General features: G+C 44.6%; 1 protein-coding gene across 2 annotated transcripts in view; it reads right to left on the bottom strand.

Annotated features, from left to right (window-relative positions):
- The window catches only part of LOC100083721 (gamma-aminobutyric acid receptor subunit beta-4), a 131,603-nt gene that overhangs the window by 60,631 nt on the left and 50,212 nt on the right, over positions 1-20,760 (bottom strand). For both annotated transcript variants that reach the window (XM_029067648.2, XM_029067649.2), the window contains exon 3: positions 15,756-15,823. In XM_029067648.2, the coding sequence (XP_028923481.1) occupies positions 15,756-15,823 (68 nt within the window). The remainder of the gene's footprint in view (positions 1-15,755; positions 15,824-20,760) is intronic.

The raw sequence follows: 20,760 nt of genomic DNA, 5'->3' as shown, positions 1-20,760 counted from the left end.
ATGTGCTCAATAAATACAATTGACTGACTGACTGACTGCTTAACAAATGCCACAGTTATAACTATTATTATTGGTTTCTTGATCATTAGGGGTTTACACTAACACAACCCATAAGAGATTGCTGAAACTCCCTCCCTATAAAGCTGCTATAATTAGATAGGCATCTACATATTTGAAATGCAGTCCGTCTTGAGACGGGCTGAACAAGATGACCTCTTGGGACCTCTTGTAACCCTCCATTTCTGTGATTCTGGGTAGATTTTTTAATCTCTTCTGTGACTAACAAAATTGAGCACCTTCCCACCAGGTTTGTTCATTTTCAACATTAATATGCAGAAACAGAACAACTTCTACCCTAGATGTAGAGAAAGAATAACACAACAAGAGTAGCAAAGCATATTTTAGTTGCTTAGAGCAGTCAGTCGCCAATGTGACAATTTCACGATGCTCATCTTCGGTGTACAAAGGGTGTGCTTATGACAGAGCTTGCCTAGTTGTCCCGCATTCTTCTCCAGTATATTGTTCTCTTTGATTTGACATCTTTCCGCCTACCCAACAACTTATCGAGGGGCAGAAGCTGAAATAAACAACAGGGGCAACTCGTGCTTCTGACAAAGGCTAAAAACCTTCCCAAGACCAACGAGGGACTTACCGTATCGTACTCTCCCAAGAGTTCAGTACAGTGCTTTGCACACAGTAAGTGCTCAATAAATACCACTGACTGATCGATTGCTTGGTCAGCCTAAGTGGACCATCGGCCTAAGTGGACCACTTAGCAACAGGTTGGGAAAATCACCTAATGTCTGTCAAGAGTCTTAGTTTCTTTATCTTTAAAGATAACAGTCTCAGAGATCTCCCTGGGCCTCTGCTCCTCCTTCCCTCCCCATCGCCCCTACTCCTTCCCTCTGCTCTACCCCCTTTCCTGCCCCACAGCACTTGTGTATATTTGTACATATCTATGATTCTATTAATTTTATTAATATATATATATATATCTATAATTCTATTTATCTATTTTGATGTTAATGATGTCTGTCTGCTTATTTTGTTTTGTTGTCTGTCTCCACCTTCTAGACTGTGAGCCCGTTGTTGGGTAGGGATTGTCTCTATCTGTTGCCGAATTGTACTATCCAAGTGCTTAGTACAGTGTTCTGCACACAGTAAGCGCTCCATAAATATAATTGAATGAATTGGCCCTTTCTGACACTCTTACTTGAGGGCTGGAGGGAGAATGCCAGTTTTCTTGCCCCTAGAGAGACAGTAGGAGGAAATTCCATGGGGCCAGAGTTCCAGGGAATCGAAGTGATGGACCCTGAGTTCTCGGAGACATCTTTGACTTGGTAGTAGCTTGTGTGCAGAACACTGTATTAAGCTCTGGGAAAGAACACACTGGTGGGAATTAGAAAAGATTCCCATCCCTCAGGGAGCTTGGGTGAAAATGAAGGGTATTAAATATTCTTAATAATGGCAAAACCTGGGGCCTAACTGACAGTGGAGGCTAGAAGTCAAGTAGCTGCCAGTCTGCCACTTGATTTTCTGCGGGCCTTCTAAGGGCCTTCTGCTTCTGGGCCATTCCCAGAGATTTGGGTTAGGCCTGGTGGCTACTTGACTAGTTCTGGGCTTGAGCCATTCTTCTGTGGGGTCAGGATGAGCCAGACTGCTAAAGCATCCTCAAACCCAACCATCACTCTCCCTCTTTGTCTCCCGTGTCTTATGCTGTCGAGTCCTTTCCAAACCATAGAGACATCATGGTCGCATCTCTCCCAGAACGTCCCGTGCTTCATCTGTAATCGTTCTGGTAGTGTACCCACTGAGTTTTCTTAATAAAAATAGAGAAGTGGTTTACCATTGCCACCTTCCATGCAGTAAACTTGAGTCTCCGCCCTAGACTTTCTCCTCTGATGCTGCTGCCCAGCATGAGTGAGTTTTGACTTGCAGCAGATTGCCTTCCACTCGCTAGCCACTGGCTAAGAATGGAATGGGAAGGCCTCTGTTTGACTCTCCCTCCTGTAGCCGAGACTGGTAGAGTACTGGAAACTCTCGAGGTGTGACCCTCAGAGGGGACTTTGTCTCCCTACCCCTCTTCTATCCCTTCCCTGACTGTCCCATTAAGATGGTGGTAACTTTCCCTGAGATCCTGACATCCAAATCAATCTAACCCTAACCTAAAAGTCCCCTCTTTGGCAGCAGAGTGATATTCCACTCAGTCAGTCAGTCAGTCAGTCAGTCAGTCAATCATATTTATTGAGCACTGCATTAAGCACTTGGGAGAGTACAGTATAACAATAAACAGACACATTCCCTCCACTGAGAATTACTATTTGTTTTCTTGTTTCTGCCCTGCCTAGACACTATCCAATGGCCTAGTGGAAAGAGCTCAGGCCTGGGAGTCAAGGGACCTGGATTCTAATCCCTGCTCTGCCAAATGCTTTCATTCAATAGTATTTATAGTATTTATTGAGCGCTTACTATGTGCAGAGCACTGTACTAGGAATGAACAAGTTGGCAACAGATACAGTCCCTGCCATTTGACGGGCCTACAGTCTAATCGGGGGAGACGGACAGACAAGAACGATGGCAATAAATAGAGTCAAGGGGAAGAACATCTCGTAAAAATGCTTGTTGTGTGACCTTGGATAAATCACTTTACCTCTCCATACCTCAGTTTTCCTCTTCTCCCTCCTACTTAGACTGTGAGCCCCATGCAGGACAGGAACTGTGTCCAACCTAATTCATTTGTATCTACCTCAACACTTAAAACAGTCAGTCAGTCAGTGAGTCAATTGTATTTATTGAGCACTTACAGTGTGCACAGCACTGTACTAGGTGCTTGGGAGAGTACAATATAACAATAAACAGACACATTTCCCGCCCACAACAGTGTTTGACACAAAGTGGCTAACATATACCTTAAAAAAAACAACTTGAAAAAACCTGACATCTTCAGGTTTGCCTGGTCAGCTGAGAGAGGGGGGAACAAAACTTTTCCTTTAGTCCTTAAGAGTACGTCTACTCAGACTACTGAGTCTGACTGACCTGATTCCCAGATCCTCAGGATTCTCCATGTTCAGTTTCCATTCCCCACATGGCTAAGGCAACCGGGTAGCAAGTAAGAGTCTAGTGGGCATTTGGGGAGAAAATGGAGATGGAATTGGCAAAAGGCAGGAAGGGTGGAGTTTAAGAGAGAATGGGGTAAAAGGAATGGAGGAAAGCCAAAGTAACCTCAGAAAGTGTTGCAAACAACGAGGGAGAAGGATCATGGCCTAGTGAAAACAACACGGGCCTGGGAATCAAACGATCTGGGTTCCAATCCCAGATCTGCCAATTGCCTGCTGTGTGATCTTGGGCAAATCACTTAACTTCTCTGAGCTGTAGTTTCCTCGTCTGTAAAATAGGGATTCAATCCCTTTCTTTCCTCTATCTAGACTGTGAGTCCCACTGGGACAGGGACTGTCTCCAACCTGATTAACTCATATCTACCCAGTGCTTAGAATGGTACTTGACACATGATAAATGCTCAACAAATATAATAATAATAATATGCATAATAAAATCAGTTTAATCAGGATTCATTTCTATTTGAAATTCTCTGTTACTGAAGTGGGGAACCTCAGGTCAGGAATTGAATACTGCAGTTTGGGAGTTAGCTTTCAGGTAGAAAAATAAAATGACACTGTTGCTAAGAAAAGCTGAGTGGCAGCAAGATCTAGTGGAAAGAGCACAGGACTGAAGTGCTAGGAAAGCATGTTTCTAATTCAGCTCTGCTACTGGCCTGTTCTGCAACCTTAAGCAAGTCAATTAACCTCTCCGTGGCTCAGTTTTCTCACCAGTAAAATGAGGCTGTGATACCTGCTCTCCCTATCACTTAGACCGTGTGCCCTGGGTGGGACAGGAACTATGTCTAATCTTATCATCTTTAATCTAGCCCAGTAAAGCACTTAAATTCCACATCAAGGAAGACTTAATTTACATTCAAAGCAACTTATGTGAGCTGATAAGGAACCATCAGTACTACTGATGACTCTTCAAATTATCTTCTTTTTGGTTTCAGTCCCCTTTAGACCCAGTGGGGATGTGGAAACAAAGCAAAGTTTCTCCATTGCTTTACAACTTGTTTCAGTTTCTTGATTTCATTCATCTTTAAACCTTTTTCATCTCTACTAGTCTTTCATTCTGTCTGCCCAGCAAAGTGTCTTCCATTTCTTTTTCCCTAGTCTCTGGTACATCCCACAATTCATTGGCTTCCTTTCCTGACCTTTGCCTCAATCACTGTAGCAATCCCTCTGGGTTCCTCACCACCCCTTATTGCTCTCACTATTTTCTTCCAAAGAATCCTGTTTACTATTAATGAGATCTTTGTCTCTGAAGACTCCTGATCTCCTCGGAAGTAAGATGTTCTCTAAATACCGTGCATTAGGATCAAACCATTGCTTACTGTGACTCTTCTTATGTATTATTCGCAGAAAATATTTGTACCTGTCTCCTCACCTCTAGACTGAAAGGTCGTTGTGGGCAAGGAAAAGGCACTGTTTATTGTTGTATTGCACTTTTTCCCAAGTCCTTAATGCAGTGCTCTGCACACAGTAAGCACTCAATGTATATGATTGGATGAATGAAAGAATTGATATTAAGGTCCTTAGCATTTTATGACCTCTGCCCAATGGGAAGCTATAAAGCCAAAGGGATTGCCCCAAGATAAAGGGCAATGAGTTAAGCTTACCCAAGCACAGTGATAAAATCCTTTGGGAGATTGGAATGAACAAAGCCCACTCTGGGCTAGGATGACCTGAAATGACAGTAAGAATCAAGGCTTGGGACCAAGAAGTACTCTGGGAGTTGACAGAGTGCACAGAGGGTGAAAGGAAGGAAAGAGAAGGACAGTGTAGAAATCTCTTTGTAAATGTATAACTGAAGCTTGACTTTAAGCTCCTTGAAGGGAGAGACTGTTGACTACCTACTCTGTTGTACTCTCCCAAGTGCTTAGTATAGTGCTCTGCACACAATAAGGGGTCAAAAAATGCCACTGACTGATTGATCATTTTCCAAATGACACTCTGCTTGCAGTGAAAGGTGGTCTTATACCCAAAGGTCTGAGTTGTCCTCTGAAAGCCAAGCGTTATTCACCAAAGTCCAGCCGGTCCTTTTTAAGAGCAGACAAAGCTTGCCGTTTTGCTTTTGCTTTTGCCACCCGCTTCTTGACTCCCCCAAGATTTCACTTGGCTCTACGTGAGACCAATCCTGAGAAGTTTCTCCCTCAGGCGTAATCCTTTGAGGAAGTTGAAAGAGTCTGAAAATAGGGAATTGGAAGGAAAGTGGCATCCCAACCTTAATGTTTGTGCCACTGCCAAGGTATTGCAATTATGGAGCCACATTTGGGAACCCGCGGCTCAGACAGAAATGCCTCTCTGCCCCTCTCTCACAGCACAGGGTCCAAGAACCCTACTGGGAAGACAGCTGAAAAGTGCAGCTCTTTGTGATGAGCCCTTCGGGACAAAAGAATGGAGTAAATCTTGGAGATATACTATATATATACATACATACATATATATATATATATATATACACTCAGCACCTTTCACACTGAAGGTTTCCCAGATCGTTTAAAATAATGAGTCATTTACAGACTGCGCAGTCACTGTGCAGTCGAATGGAGTAGCCATTACCCGCTTAACAAAGAGCTCATACAGTCCGGGATTTTAGCACATTCTTTCCGGAGAGGGAGGGAGAGGCAGCAGCAGCAGAGATATTGGGATTATCCTACACTCCGGGCCTGAAAGGCTCACACGATCCACCTTACCCGCAGAAAGCCACCTGCCTGGCCTGAGGTTTCTCAGCAGCCTACTAGCTGTGAGATCGTAACTCAGTAAGCACCCCTCCCTCCCGTGTTTTGGGGTTACACTGCAGGTTTTCACTGACTCCAAAGTCAGGTGGAGGAGCTTTAGGTGATGGGTTTCTCAGAAATTCTAAGCCTGAGACCAAAGTCAGGATACTCTGGGATCTAGATAATACTCTCCCTGCAGAGAACTATCATCTTCTCTCATATTCATTAAAGAACAGTCCAAACACTATACCTCCCTCATTTAGCTTCACACTGACTTACTAACGACCTCCCTCCCCTTTCATATCCCTCTTCAAAGTACTTCTAAAATCACACCTCCTCCAGGAAGCCTTCCCTGACTAATCTCTACTCTTCCCAGCCCATTTCCCGCTCCACTGTCTCCTATCCACTCAAATCCTCACCCCCTAAGTACTTAGGTATTCACCCCATCCTCTCTACCCAAAGCATTAATGTATATATCTTTACATTTATTTTAGTGTCTGCCTCCCCACAAAGATTGCATGCTCCTTGAGAGTGGGGGTAGTTATCTACTAACTCTATTGTACTCTCCCAAGCCCATAGGATCACAGTCTACACAGAGTAGTTAAATACACAGCTTAATAAATACTCGTGATTAACTGATTGGTTAGGTATCCCTCAAACTCTAAGAGAAGACTGGATTCCGCCGTCTGGTTACAATCTAAACTCAGGTTAATGCAGCTCCCAAGAAACCTCAATTTCGCTTTCATCGGTGGTGCATTAGACCACCCCAAATGGGCCCTTTCATCCTGTAGACTCCGCTGCCTCCCCCTGGCGATTTTAAATTATAGCATTTGAGAGCTTCCGGGATTGAAGGTTGGATTTTTCTCCATCTTCTACTTCAGTATTTCTCCACCAATAGCTTTAGTAGTAATACCATTTATTAAGCCTTTACTCTGCAGCACTCCATACTAAGCACTGGGAAAGAATAGACACGTGGGAATCAGACCTGATCCCTGTCCCTTTGGAGGCTCACAAGGGAAAAAACTACCACCAACTACACACCTAAGTACACCCGGCCACCTGTAGCTTACAAACCCTATTAAGCACTCAGTCATCCGATTTTTCTCTTCCTCCTCTATTCATTATTTTAGTGTCTGGCTCCCCCATTCAGATGCAAGCTCCTAATTCTACTGATTTTACTGTTCTCTCCCAAACATTTAGTACAATGCTTGAAACAGTAGGACCTCAATAGATACTATTGATTAATTGAGGGAGGACTGTGCTTTTACTCATCTATCACTGCTGAATGACCAGGAGGAATACTTTGAGCAGGCCAAGCTGCATCATTCCATTACACATCCCTGTTCATTGTGTAGGAGCCTGTGGTGAGGAGGAGGGTCCCCATATTAAGAGTACAATTGAATGGCTGCATTCGATAAATTGGACCCAGGGGCAAAACCGCACACCACTGTAGGAACTGGAGCTGTTCTACTCTCTTACTGCAACTCAGCCCGCGCACTTCACTCCTCTAATTCTACCCTTACCTCGCCGTTGACCTCTCGTCCCATGTCCTGCCTCTGGCCTGGAATGCCCTGCCTCCTCACCATGACTCTGCCCTCCTTCAAAACCTTATTTAAGGCACATCTTCTCCGAGAGGACTTCCCAGGCTAAGTTCTCCTTTCCTCTTCCTCCCACTCCCTTCTGCACTGTCCTGACTTCCTCCCCTTATTCATCCCCCCTCCCAGCCCCACAACACTTATGTTCATATCTGTAATTTATTGATATTAACGTCTGTCTCCCCTTCTAGACTGTAAGCTTGTTGTAGGCAGGGACTATGTATGTATTTTCTTAAGTGTTTAGTACAGTGCTATGCACAGAGTAGAGTAAGTGCTCAAAAAATATGACTGGCTAACTGACTAACTGACTAAGCAGACGGGGCAGGTGGATTTTCCTGTACTGTGGAGATGGCATGAGGGTACCCACTGAGGGACAAAGAATCTCGGAGCCAGAGTGATCCAGAGACACATAGAGGGGTTCACACCCCAAGACAAAAGCAGAGGATGCCTTGCCTCATTTGCACCTTTCTTGTGAGCTGACGCTTTCCCTTTCCTCTTCCCCCCAGCCCTCCACTTCCGTTGCCTCTGCCTCTTCCCACGCAGCAGCAGTGAGCATCCAAGGACCAGGGCAGTAGGACCCTTATTGCCAAGTCAGTTGCTGGACCTGCTTCTAGGTCTCCCTCCTCCTGAGAATCTATGGGGATCACTTGCCACTCTCCTCGGTCCCCAGACAGATCTGGGCACCTTTTCAATTCAGGGGCATCGGGCGCTGCTGCTTAGGAGAGGCATGAATTATCTGACAAGGGGCACTAATAACATTGTTGTGCTACAATAGAAGCTATCCTGTTTCCACGGCAACCCAGCCTCGCTTATTCTTCTTTGATTTATTCCTTCAATGGTCCCTTCCAGATCACACCAGAAGTTGAGAAACGCCAAGTTGTTCTCACACACAGCTTTGAACCTGAATTCAGGGTAAGGCACAAACCAACAACATCGATGATTGTTATTAACAATTATCACATTAACATTATTTAATAATGCTACAGAATCCTGAATGTGTCTGGTTCTTTTCTGAGAATCAGAAGATGTTTTTCACTTCATCTGGGTGAGGGGCATCTTCTACCCAGTAGAGAGAAAATGCTCTAGAGCCATTGTTCAGAGGAAAAGACTGATTTTGTGATCCTATTTGCTCATTAAGATGGCTCATTAATGCCTTAATGTCTGCCCCTTAAAATGGCTCCAAATGTTAAATCTTTTCAGCATTTTCTTAGATGAACAGTCATTGCTTAGGTTCAGCTCCACCAGTTCTGTAGAGAACCACACAGAGACTCTTTTTCTTAGGGCAAACTGGCTGCTGCTGAGCTGAGTAGGGGAAGTAAGAGATGGGGTTGGATGGGATGGAAAGAACCTGCAAGCTGATAGATCTATAGTTATGATATAGAGAACCCCTACTCCTCCAAGTCATCATCTGGCAAGACGTCAAACCACTCATCAAGGACAGTACATGAAAGATGATTGGGAAAGTAGAAGCTAATGATGGGGAGGGAGTCCAAGTCAAGGCTGACATGGAGGCATAGGTAATGAAGCTTTGCAAAAAAGTTTCCCAAATTCATTAAGCCGGTAATTTGCATTGGTCACATTGATATTTAGCAACGCCACTCCCCTGAGCTTCCTTTACCCTCTCCTACTGCTCCCCACAGCGAACAGTCCAGGAAAGCATAAGTGTTTGCCTGCAACAAACACTCTAGGTGTATCTGCACAAGACACCAGTGGTTGAGATACATATTTCCTAAAGAAAATTCTGATTTTGCCCCAGATCTGCATGGAGCAAACCTACCAACCTCTCATAATTTCCACCTGAGCCAGGCAGAAGCAGCAGTCACGGACCTGGGAAACCTGAAGTTACCTCAGGGCCTAACCCTAGTGGAGCAAGCAAGGGCCTGATTCTAATTCCAGTTCTGCCACTTCTCTGCTGGGTGACCTTGGGCAAGTCACTTAACTTATAATTATGATGCTTATTAAGTGCTTACTATGTGCCCAGCACTGTTCTAAGTACTTGGATAGTTACAAGCTAATCAGGTTGGACATAGTCCAAGTCCCACCTGGGGCTCACAGTCTTAATCCCCACTTTACAAATGAGGTAACAAGCACAGAGAAGTTAGTGACTTGCTCAAAAGACAATGGCAGAGACAGGATTAGAACCCAGGTCCTCTGACTCTCAGGCCTGTGCTCTTTCCACTAGGCCAAACAGCTTCTCTATCTTCTCATGCCTGTTACCTCATTTGTAAAATGGAGATTAAGAGTGTGAGCCCCACATGGGACAGGGACTGTGTCCAACCTGATTAGCTTGTATCTACCCCAGTGTTTAACAAATGCCATAAAACCCCCAAAATTAAAAACCCCCACTTCAGCAAGTCCAATCAGTTGGTGGCTGGAATTTTAAGCTCTTCCATCCCTCAGCTTTACCTCATCTTCACCATTTCTCTACTGGCCTGAGGTGATGCAATCATCAGATTTCAGGCAGCCTGGCAACAGGATGAGGGCAGGAGCCAATAACACACGCAAGAACCAGCCGCCAATAAGCGGCTCCACACGGACAAGGCTGCGATACCAGAAATCCCATCTCATTTGCTTAAAATCAGATTTAGCACTTTCCATCCCTAGAGACAGGGCTGTCTCTAGGGAAGGTGAACTGGGGTGATTGTCTCAGGTTCCCGGGCTCTAGGGAGACCCCATCCACTGCCTAGTCAAGTGGAAAATCCCCTCCATCCTGGAGAATCAGCCAATGTCAGACCAAATCTGCCCCAGTAGCCAATGGCTCATGACCTCAGTTGGGGAAGTGGTGGTTTGAGGAGCCAAACCAATAAGTAGTTAGGCTCTCTAGTGCCCTGGGATTTACTTCCGACCAATCCCACAAGAAGCTCCCTTTGAATGGTCCTACCTGCAGGGCTGAATTCTGATGAAAAGTACTAGATGCCAAACCCCTTTTGTTAGCTGACTAATGAATCAGACCACATTAGCGTTGTTAAGGAACCGGCAGAATCTTTGATTTTTTTCCAACCCACTGTCAGCTTCTCCCTGGGCAGAAAAGTTGCTCAGCTCCATTGAAAACCAAATACAAAAGGAAGATGAAGGCCTAGATGCGTGTTTTAAATTTCATCCAGGTCCACTGCCTATGTTTTATTAGCCCTGTGGCCTCTTTTCCATGAGCCTTGCCTTGATTCCTTTTGACTCTGAGCATGTTGGTCAGTATTTATTTTCAGGGCCGGAGAAGAGTAGCCGGCATTCACTGAGATGAGAGAAGGGACGTGGGCAGAATACATAGGATCAGAGCTGGGGCCAGCAACTCAGGGTGGCTGCAGTCATTTTGTTGCCCTAGACCCAATGACCTCCTGCAGAGAGAGGGGCTTTGAAGAACCAGTCGTTCTGCTGTTTCAGTCCTTCTACCCTTCGACCTGCCCTGTCCCAGGATTGAGATTTCCTGGGTTAACATACACTTCTGTTGTTGGGGTAGGTTAGTGGGGCTAGGAGGTCTTCACCCCTGAGGGTTTTGATCTTGGCAGGGAGGGGTGGAGGTCTGGAAATGGTGGCCACTTCACACTGGTGGCTGTCTATTTTGCCTACTTCTGCATCAGAGGACCTGGGGAACAGAGCAAAAGTGGGAAACCCACTATTGGAGAAGCAGAGGGATAATGGGGGTAGGGGCAGAGGTTGAGTGGTGAATGGAGAGGTCACCCAGGTACAAAAGCAGCTAGGTCATCATGAAATTGGAAGACACATAGACATTTGCTCCTTACAGCATTAAAGGGTTGTAAACACAATAGATGATTTATTTCATCTAGGTTATCAGACTCCAGAAAAAACAAAGACTCTATACAGCTTTCCTCTCTCATTAAATGTGACATAATAATAATAATCATTGTGATATTTGTTAAGCACTTATGTGCCAGGCACTATACTAAGTACTGGGGTAGATATAAACAAATCCAGTTGGACACAGTCCCTGTCCCAAATGGGACTCATAGTCTTAATCCCCATTTTACAGATGAGTTAATTGAGGCAAAGAGAATTTAAGTGACTTAATAATAATTTTGGTATTTGTTAAGTGCTTACTATGTGCCAAACACTGTTCTAAGCACTGGGGTAGATTCAAGCAAATTGTGTTGGACACAGTCTCTATACTACTTGGGGCTCACAGTCTTAATCCTCATTTTACCGATGAGATAACTGAGGCACAGAGAGGTTAAGTGACTTTCCCAAGGTCCCACAGCAGACAAGTGGCCGAGCTAGGATTAGAGCCCAGGTCTCCCGGACTCCTAGGCCCATGCTCTATCCTTTAGGCCACACTACTTCCCTGCAGCCTCCTGCTTCAGCCCTGCTGCTTCCCTGAAACCCAGTTCTATAATGGGGGATAGCATCTGGATGGCAAATCTTTGGGAGGCAGGAATGGGTCAGAGAAGGCCACTTCTGGTCATCTCAGCAGTTGCTGTTCTTTGTTAAATGCCAAGGGCTCCTGATGGAAACAGGATAGCAGGAGATCTGTTGTTGTGAGACCACAAGGTCCTGTTCTTAAACGAGAATTAATTCCATCTTTTGCAGCTCAGGAGACAAGAGGAGCAGTGTGGTCTAGTGGAAAGGGCACAGGCCTGGGGGTCAGAGAAGTTGGGTTCTAATCTCGGCCCTGCTGCTTGCCTGCTGTGCAAACTTGGGCAAATCACTTAGCTTCCTTGTGCCTCCATTTCCTCATTTGTATAATGGCGATTCAATCTCTGTTCTTGCTCTTACTTAGACTTTGAGCCTCATGTGAGGCAGGGACTGTGGCTGATATGGCTATCTTCTAAAAACCCCAGCAGGCAGAACAACGCTTGACAGTTAAAATATACTACAATTATCATTATTATTATTATTGGTATTATTAACCCCTAATTTGCCCCATTGGCTCCCGGGTCAGCCTGTCTTCACTAGGGGGTGGAAGGAGTAATCATCCCATTCACCACATTTCCGGTAATACTCCAGGATTTAAAAAAATTCTAGCTTCATAGGGAGAGAAATGCCCACTGCTCACACCTGCCAAGGTATGGAGTAGAGGAATTGGCTTGGCACTTGTTATTGCCTAGGAACAAGATGGTGATTCACCATGGTGGACCAACAGGAGTTCTTCCCAATCTTCTTGGCCAAACCAGAGATGGGAGAGGGTGATTGGGACAGCAGATCAGGCAGCAGTTTGGGCAGAAACCTTCCTCAGGACCCACTCTGTTTGCTAAGTGCTTACTGTGTGCCAAGCAGTGTTCTAAGCACTAGGGTAGATACAAGGTAATCAGGTTGTCCCACATGGGGCTCCCAGTCTTCATCCCCATTTTACAGATGAGGTAACTGAGGCACAGAGAAGTTAAATGGCTTGCCCAAGGTCATACAGCAGACAAGTTGCAAAGTGGCATTAGAAAACAAGTCCCCTGACTCCCAAGCCCGTGCTCTTTCCACTAAACCATGCTATAATTTAGGAAGTGATCACACACATACATTACTTTGATAACTGAATTCTGAACATGTAGAAATAAAATAAATCATTCCATCCAGAATGATGTTCTGGATTTTGCATTTAATTTTGCATATTACATTTCACAATAGTGAAGTAGCATGACCTAATGGAAAGATCCCGGGCCTGTGAGTCAGAGGCCACAGCTTCTAATCCCGGCTCTGCCACTTGTCTGCTCTGTGGATTTGGGCAAGTCAATCAGTCAATCAATCAATCAGCCATTTATTGAGAATTTACTGTGTGTAGGGCATGGTACTGAGTCTTCGGGAGAGTACAACAAAACAATATAATAGACACATTCCCTGCCCACAATGAACTTAAAATTACTTAACTTCTCTGTGCCTCAGTTTCCTCATTTGTACAATGGGGATTCACTCCTACGTAGACTGTGAGCCCTGTGCTGGACAGAGATAGTGTCCAACCTGATAACCTTGTATCTACCTCAATACTTAGTACAGTGCCTGACACCTAATAGAAGAATCAGTTCACTGCAAAAATATTCTATTTTCATAGAAGATAATGGCCTCAAGACATGCTCTGTGTCTTCAAAGGCCAAAACACAAACAGGGTCAGTACTCTAAATTCTAATTAATCATTGGAATGATGAGTTTGGGCCAGATTCACTGTGTTCCCCAATCCTTTAATCAAACCCAGTGGTAACCATGACAGAACTCCCCATTCAGACGGCAAAAATTATGGTCTTGAGTGATCCAGACTGTGACTTTGAGATAAATTCATTGAAGTTATAAAATTGCATTCACAGAGGCCTTCCCCAACTAGGCCCTAATTTCCTCTTCTCTCATTAGGGCCTCATTTATTCTCCCACTCCTTTCTGGATTGCCCTTGCCTTGGATTTGCACCCTTATTCACTCCTCCCTCAGACCTCTAGCACTTATGTCCATATTCATAATTTATTTGTTTATATTAATGTCTGTCTCCCGCTCTAGACTGCAAACTCAATGTGAGCAGGGAATGTGCCTACCAACTCTGTTCTATTTTACTCTCCCAAGCATTTACTAGAGTGCTCTGTACACGGTGAATACTCGATAACTTGCGATTGATTGACCGATTGATTGAAAAATGTTCCAAAATAGGTTGTTAGAGAGAAACGAAGGGATGTGGAGGGAAATGTAGAAGATGGATTATTAGGAAGAAACGTAAAGGATGATTTACTAGAAGGAAAAGTAGAGGTGCCGAATGTTAGGGGTTGTTAAATGGGCCATCTGTAACCATTAGGATGGATGTCAAGAAGGGCATCCTGACATCGAAGCAACCTGACTTCCAAGTATGCTGTCAGAGAGAAACTGTTTCCAATAACTGAAAATTGCAAAATATAAACCCAAAGCCATGGGATAACCTTTACTACTAAGTCAGACCAGTGGTCCATCCAGCCTAATACATTCTGTCTAACAGAATGGCAAGACCATTCTTGGAAGTCAGGTTGCTTAGATGTCAGGATGCCCTCCTTGACATCCACCTTAATGGTTACTGATGGACCATTTAACAACCCTAATATTTCCTTCCGTACCTCTACCTTTCAGAGAATTTTTTTTAGGATAAAGGAGACAAAGATGTGTTTTAAGGCTGAGGGTGTGGAGTCGTCACAGAATGAGTGGTTGAAGGATGAGGTTAGAGAGGGAGAAGAGCTGCCACAATGTTTTTTAGAAGGTGAGATGGGGTTGGTAGTAGTTGAGAAGTATAAGGGAGTTAATGTGGCGTTGGGAGATGACGGAGAGACTTTGGGGAGCCTGTGCCTGTTGAGTTTTATCTGGCCAACCGTTTTGTTGAGAGAGAGTAGAGGTGAAGGCACTGGGGTTTTCAGGAGAGAGCTAAAGTTCTGGAATAGTTGAAGGGGGAAATGGTCATGGGTGTCATTGAGGGAGGAGAAATAACATGTAGAAGAGAGGGCAAAATAACATGCAAGGATGAATTTAGAGTGGCCAAAGTTTATTGCGTACCTGGATTGTCTTTTATTTATTTTGAATGATACTAAACACTTCCATGTGGCAGGCACTTTATTAAGTGCTGGGGTATATGCAAGATAATTGGGTTAGACTCAGTGCATGTCCCATATGAGGGTCACAGTCTTGATCCCCATTTTACAGATGAAGTAAATGAGACTCTGAGAAATTATGGGATTTGCCCAAAGTCATATAGCAGCCAAATGGTGGAGATGGGATTAAAATTCGGTCCTCTGACTCCCAGGCCTCTAGTTTATCCATTAGGCCATGCTGCTTCACCTCATTTTGTTTATAAAGGGGATGTTCTCCCAAAATCTCACTATTGACTCCCTATGAGTTTACATTTCTTGTATTCCTGTGAATGGGGAAGGTGAAAAGCATGAAAAAAGAGCAAGAACATAATAGGTGCTTGACAAATGGCAGCAGTCACAGCAGGATAACAAATCTCCAGGCTAGAAAACAGCATGAGAAGCAGGTGGTCTAATGGAAACAATACAGGATTAGAAGTCAGAAGACCTTGGTTCTACTCCTGGCTCTGCCATTTGCTTGCTGTGTGATCTTGGGCAAGTCACTTACCTTCTCTGAGCCACAGTTTCCTCATATGTGAAATGAGGATGAAATACCTGTTCTCCTTCCTAGTTTTACTGTGAGCCCTATGTGGAACAGGGACTGTGTCCTACCTGATCATCTGATATTACCCCAGGGTTTGGCACACAGTAACCACTTAAAATAACATTATTATTATTATTAGAGAGACATCTAGTAATGGAAAAGAGTTGGAGACTGGAGACAATCTAGGGTAGGGTGGTCGCTCTAGAGAAAACCAGCAAGAAATGGGAGGTGGTTATGGCTCCATTTTTCTCTCGTGTTTCGGTTTCTGTTTCTTCTCTTTCCACACTTACCATGTTGACTTCTGAAATCTGATCGATGCTGGAGATATGGATACTCATTCCCACAGTAACGGGGTTACCTGCAACACAAAAAAGCATGTTAGAAGGGCAGGCACCAATGGCTGACAAGGTCTCCCTGAGGAGTGAGAGAGTACTGAGTGCTATATGCTATTCAGCCTGGGGGTTAAAGATCAGCATTTCTACCTATTCATTCCTGGGAGCAAGAGATAAGTTGCCTGCTGGGACAGTCGTGTATATTCAGGTCAGGACTGAAAAGCACTTGCTAAATCTTTGCAAGGGGGAATGAGCAATGGTGAAGAAGGAGAAGGGCCCTCAGAGGAAAAATTTCCTCAGTGGTCAGGTCTGCAGGAGCTTGATATGCCTGAATCCTATTTATCATGTAAAACCTGATTTGGGCTTGAAACCACATTGGCAAGCTTAATTAGGGGCTCACCTAACACTAACAGGTGACCAATGTTTCTATAGCCCCATTTCCCTTGTCCAGTTTATAAACCTTTCTGGGGAAGTAGCATGGCCTACTGGAAAGAGCACGGACCTGGGACTCTAATGAATTCTAATCCCACCTCCTCCACTTATATGCTGTGTGACCTTGGGCAAGTTTCTTAAGTTCTCCGCCTCAGTTACCTTATCTCCTCATCTGTAAAATGGGGATTAAGACTGTGAGTCCCATGTGGGACATGAACTGTGTCCAACCTGATAATCCTGCACCTACTCCAGTGCTTAATACAGTGCGTGGCACAGAGTGCTTAGTGGACACCATAAAACAAATGCCTCAAGCATAGATGGTAAGCACGATGCAAATGAAAGATGGCATTGGGCTTAGAGCAGCATATCTCCATTGAGCCTTCTAAAGCCATTAATATCAAATTTGGACCCCATATCTGATGAATAAGAAGTCAAAAGCCCATTTGGAAAATCACTGTTCCACGGGTGGGTTAAAGGTATGAGCAGGCAAAATGAACTGCAAGATGGTTGCTTTTTTCCAGTCACCTCCTAAGGTTCTGAGGTCTCTGGAGGCAGTGTGGGATTCTCCACTTTCACGGGCAAAATTCTATTTATTAGAACACAAAAGGGCCCATAAGGTGTTTTGGGGGTTTTTATGGTATTCGTTAAGTTCTGATTATGTGCCTGCCACTATGGTAGATACAAGTTACTCAGGTTGGACATAGTCCATGTCCCTCGTGGGGCTCACAGTTTTAATGCCCATTTTACAGGTAAGGTAACTGAGGCACAGAGAAGTTATGTGACCTGCCCAAGGTCACATAACTGACAAGTAGAAGAGCCAGAACTAGAACTCAGATCTTCTGACACCCAGGCCCAAGCTATGAGAATGAGATGGCACTGGAGAGTTTCCAATCCCCAGTTCCCACCCAGTTCAGAACTGGAAGATCCCAATTTGTTATTTATTGAATCATCTGGATGTAGCATCTTTCCTCCAGAGAGCCATTACACGAGACCCATTGTGGTGTGAAAATCAGGGCCTCATGAGCAGCTTTCCAAGCCCAAGGTCCAGAGAAAAATGGCATCATGGGGAGGGCCCCTTTAGGCAGTGTGAGCCGTAGGGTGAGGAGAACGAGGGCTCTGGAGATGGACATCCACAGAGGACTGGAAGTTCATTTGGGGCAGTGAATGTGTCTGTTATATTGTATTACTGTACTTTCCCAAGTGCCTAGTACAGTGCTCTGCACACAGTAAGCACTCAATAAATATGACTGACTGACTGACTGACTGACTGACTGACTGACCATCTGCAGTCACTCCCTCTTCTACTTCTCTTTGCTCTGCAAGAATAGCACTGTGGGCAAAGCAAGCTGGTTGATGGGCTGAGGAACCAAATACTTACCTTTGCTGAAGTGTCAACCCAGCACTGATTTCACTTTTAACAAGAAGGGTGGGAGAGGTGCTGGAGGGTTGGAAAGAAAATGAAATACACGAGCTCATTCTCTGTTGGAACTCAAATGTCAACAGAAAACCAGAGATTCATAAAACACCAAAGTACCCGATTTTCTCTGTCCATATCAATTTCCTGCCAAGGCCAGAATCTGGAATGGGCCAAGAGGACCTGTGATTGGCTGCTGAAGTTTAAAGACATCAGGTGTGGATGGAGGCTGGTGAGAACCAAAGCAATGTTGTAATTCTGTCTTTCTTCTGAGGACACTCTGAGAATTCAAAGCAGGGGCTGGGCATGATTTGGGGAGACAGAAATGAAACACCCCACCAATCAATCATCACTGACTTAGGTTGGCAAGCTCTTGAGTTACCGATTCATCCATCCCCATGATCATGTCAAGGCTGATGCCCACCCAACATTCTGATACATGGCAACAGAGGGAGCCTCTCTCTTCCCATCACCACCACTGTGACCAGCCCAACAAAATGGCTATCTCATTGGCCCAAAGTGAGAAGCCCTTAGCTGTGAGGAGCACTGTGGAGCAGAGACTATGTTCTAAATCAGGGTAGGGTCTGACCGGCCAAGAAAACCAATTCGACAGTACAATACTAAGATTTCTGTGACAAGGCAAGGTGAGAAGAATAAATTTTCTTAGTGAGCATGGTGGGCTTTGCTCTTACAGTCCAGCTAACTTTCTGAGGTTCATCTTCTGTGAGATCAATGCCAGAGACAGAAATTCCATTTCCTCCCACCTGGGGACACTCATTCACTCATTCCTACAAGAGTCCAGCTGGGAAAAGGAGCTATTTAACCCAGTGTTCCTTGTGGAATTATTGGTCAAGCTTACAGAGGGATTGTGCATTTTTGAGAGGTCATTACTATAGTTATAAAAATTATTATGTTTGTTAAACACTTACTATTTGTCAAGCACTGCTGTAAGAGCTGGGGTAGAGACAAGATAATCAGGTCCCACATGGGGCTTACATTCTAAGTAGGAGGGAGAATAACTACTGAATCCCCATTTTGCAGATGGGGTAACTGAGGCACAGAGAAGTTGTGACTTGCCTAAGGTCACAGAACAAGCTATGGATCAAGATATGGATGTGGATCATAAACATATATTTCAGGTGAATAACAGTGCTGCCAAGTGGAAAAAGCAAGAGCTTGGGAGTCTGAGGACCTGGATTCTAATCCCAGCTCTGTCAGTTACCTGCTGGATGACCATGGGCTAGTCAGTTAACCTCTCTGTGCCTCAATTTCCTCATCTGTAAGATGGGGAGTCTATCACTGCCCTCCCTCTTACTTAGGATGTGAGCCCGATGTGGGACAGGGACTCAGTCTGACTGGCATAATCTTATTCCTGGGGCAATAGGGACAACTCCCTCACCCTGCCCTATGTCTTGGCATCCCCGAGATAGGAGGTGGTGGCAGTGCCAATCCCCAATCCACCCTTATTCTTCTTCTCCTGTACCTTTCAGCATTGTCAAGGAGCCCAAAGCCCCACCGCAAGACTCAAAAGAGATTTCTGGGTTGGTTTCCTGAATCAACTTCAAGCCAAACAGTCCGAGAGACAACTGTCGCTGCAGAGAAAACCCTGAGGGACCCTTAGGGTAGCATCATCGATGGGGTCAAAGGGCACTGGGGAGAGCTGGGTTTGGGTAAGATGTGGGGGAAATCTGTTCCAGGGGGCATTTAACACACACTTCAACTCTCCCGTCTTTCCCAAGAGATCTCAAGAGATCTTCTGTCTCCTCTCAAAATCTACCCTCTCCTCCCATGCCTCCAGCACCATCCTTTCATATCTTATCAAAACACTCTCTTCTTCCATCCATAACTGCCATTTTAACCACCACTCTCCAATGGTATCTTCTTCATTGTTTTCAAACATCCTAAAAAACACCACTTCCTTTGACCCCTCACCTCCTTCCAGATATTTCCCCATTTCACACCTTCCATTTTTCTCCTTGAGTGTGTCATCTATAGTCTCTGCCTCCACTTCCTTTCCTCCATTTCTATCCTTCAACCTTTTCAATCTGGCTTCCATTCCCTTCCTTTTCACAGAATCTGTCCACTCTGCATTCATCAATGACCTCCTTCTTGTCAAACCCAATGGTTTTTACTCCATCCTTATTCTCAATCTCTCAGCTGCCTTTGATACTGTGGATCACTCTTTTCTCCTTGAAAAAACTTATTAACCTTGGCTTCAATGACACTGTGCTCTTCTGGTTCTCCTCCTATTTCTCTAGACACTTTTTCTCAGTGACTTTCACAGGCTCCTCTTCCATTTCCCACCCTTTTAGTGCAAGAGTCCATCAGAACTCAGTTCTGGTCCACTTTTATTCTCCTCCTACACCCAGTTCCTTGGAGAACTCATTTACTACCAATTACACAGGTGATTCCCAAATCTACCTCTCTGCTCTGATCTCTCTCCTTCTCTGTAGTCTCCCATTTTCTCCTGTCTTCACAACATTTCTACTTGTATATTCCACCAACACCTCAAACGTAACATGTCCAAAACAGAACTCTTCTTCTCACCAAAACTCTGTCCTCTCTCATCTTTCTCATCACTGTAGATAATGCCACCACCCTCCCTGTCTTACAAGAGCATAAGCTTGGCAGTATCCTTGACTCAGCTCTCTCATTCAACCCAGATATTCAATCTGCCATGAAATGCTGTCAATTCTATCTTCATAATTGCTAAAATTCACCTTTTCTCTCTATCTAAACTGCTATTCTGCTTATCCATGCACTAATCCTACCCTACCTTGACTACTGCATCAGCCTTCTCACTGACCACCTTGCCTCCTTGTCTCTCAGCACTCCAGTCTTTATTTCACTCTGTAACTGGATCATTTTTCTAAGAAAACACTGACACCACATCTCCCCACTCTTCAAGAACTTCCAGGGATTGACCATCCACCTCCACATTAGACATAAGCTTCTTACCATCAGCTTTAAAAAACTCAATCACTTTACCCCCTCCTACCTTACCTTACTGATTTCCTACTACAATCCAGTCTACTCACTTGGCTCCTCTAAATCCAACCTATTCACTGCAACTTGATCTCATCTATGTCCCCACCAACCCCTTGCCTAGGTCTTTCC

This window comes from Ornithorhynchus anatinus, chromosome 6, assembly GCF_004115215.2.
Source record: "Ornithorhynchus anatinus isolate Pmale09 chromosome 6, mOrnAna1.pri.v4, whole genome shotgun sequence".
Classification (NCBI taxonomy): domain Eukaryota; kingdom Metazoa; phylum Chordata; class Mammalia; order Monotremata; family Ornithorhynchidae; genus Ornithorhynchus; species Ornithorhynchus anatinus.
Note: the sequence above shows the minus strand (reverse complement) of the source record. Positions and strands in the feature narration are given on the sequence as shown.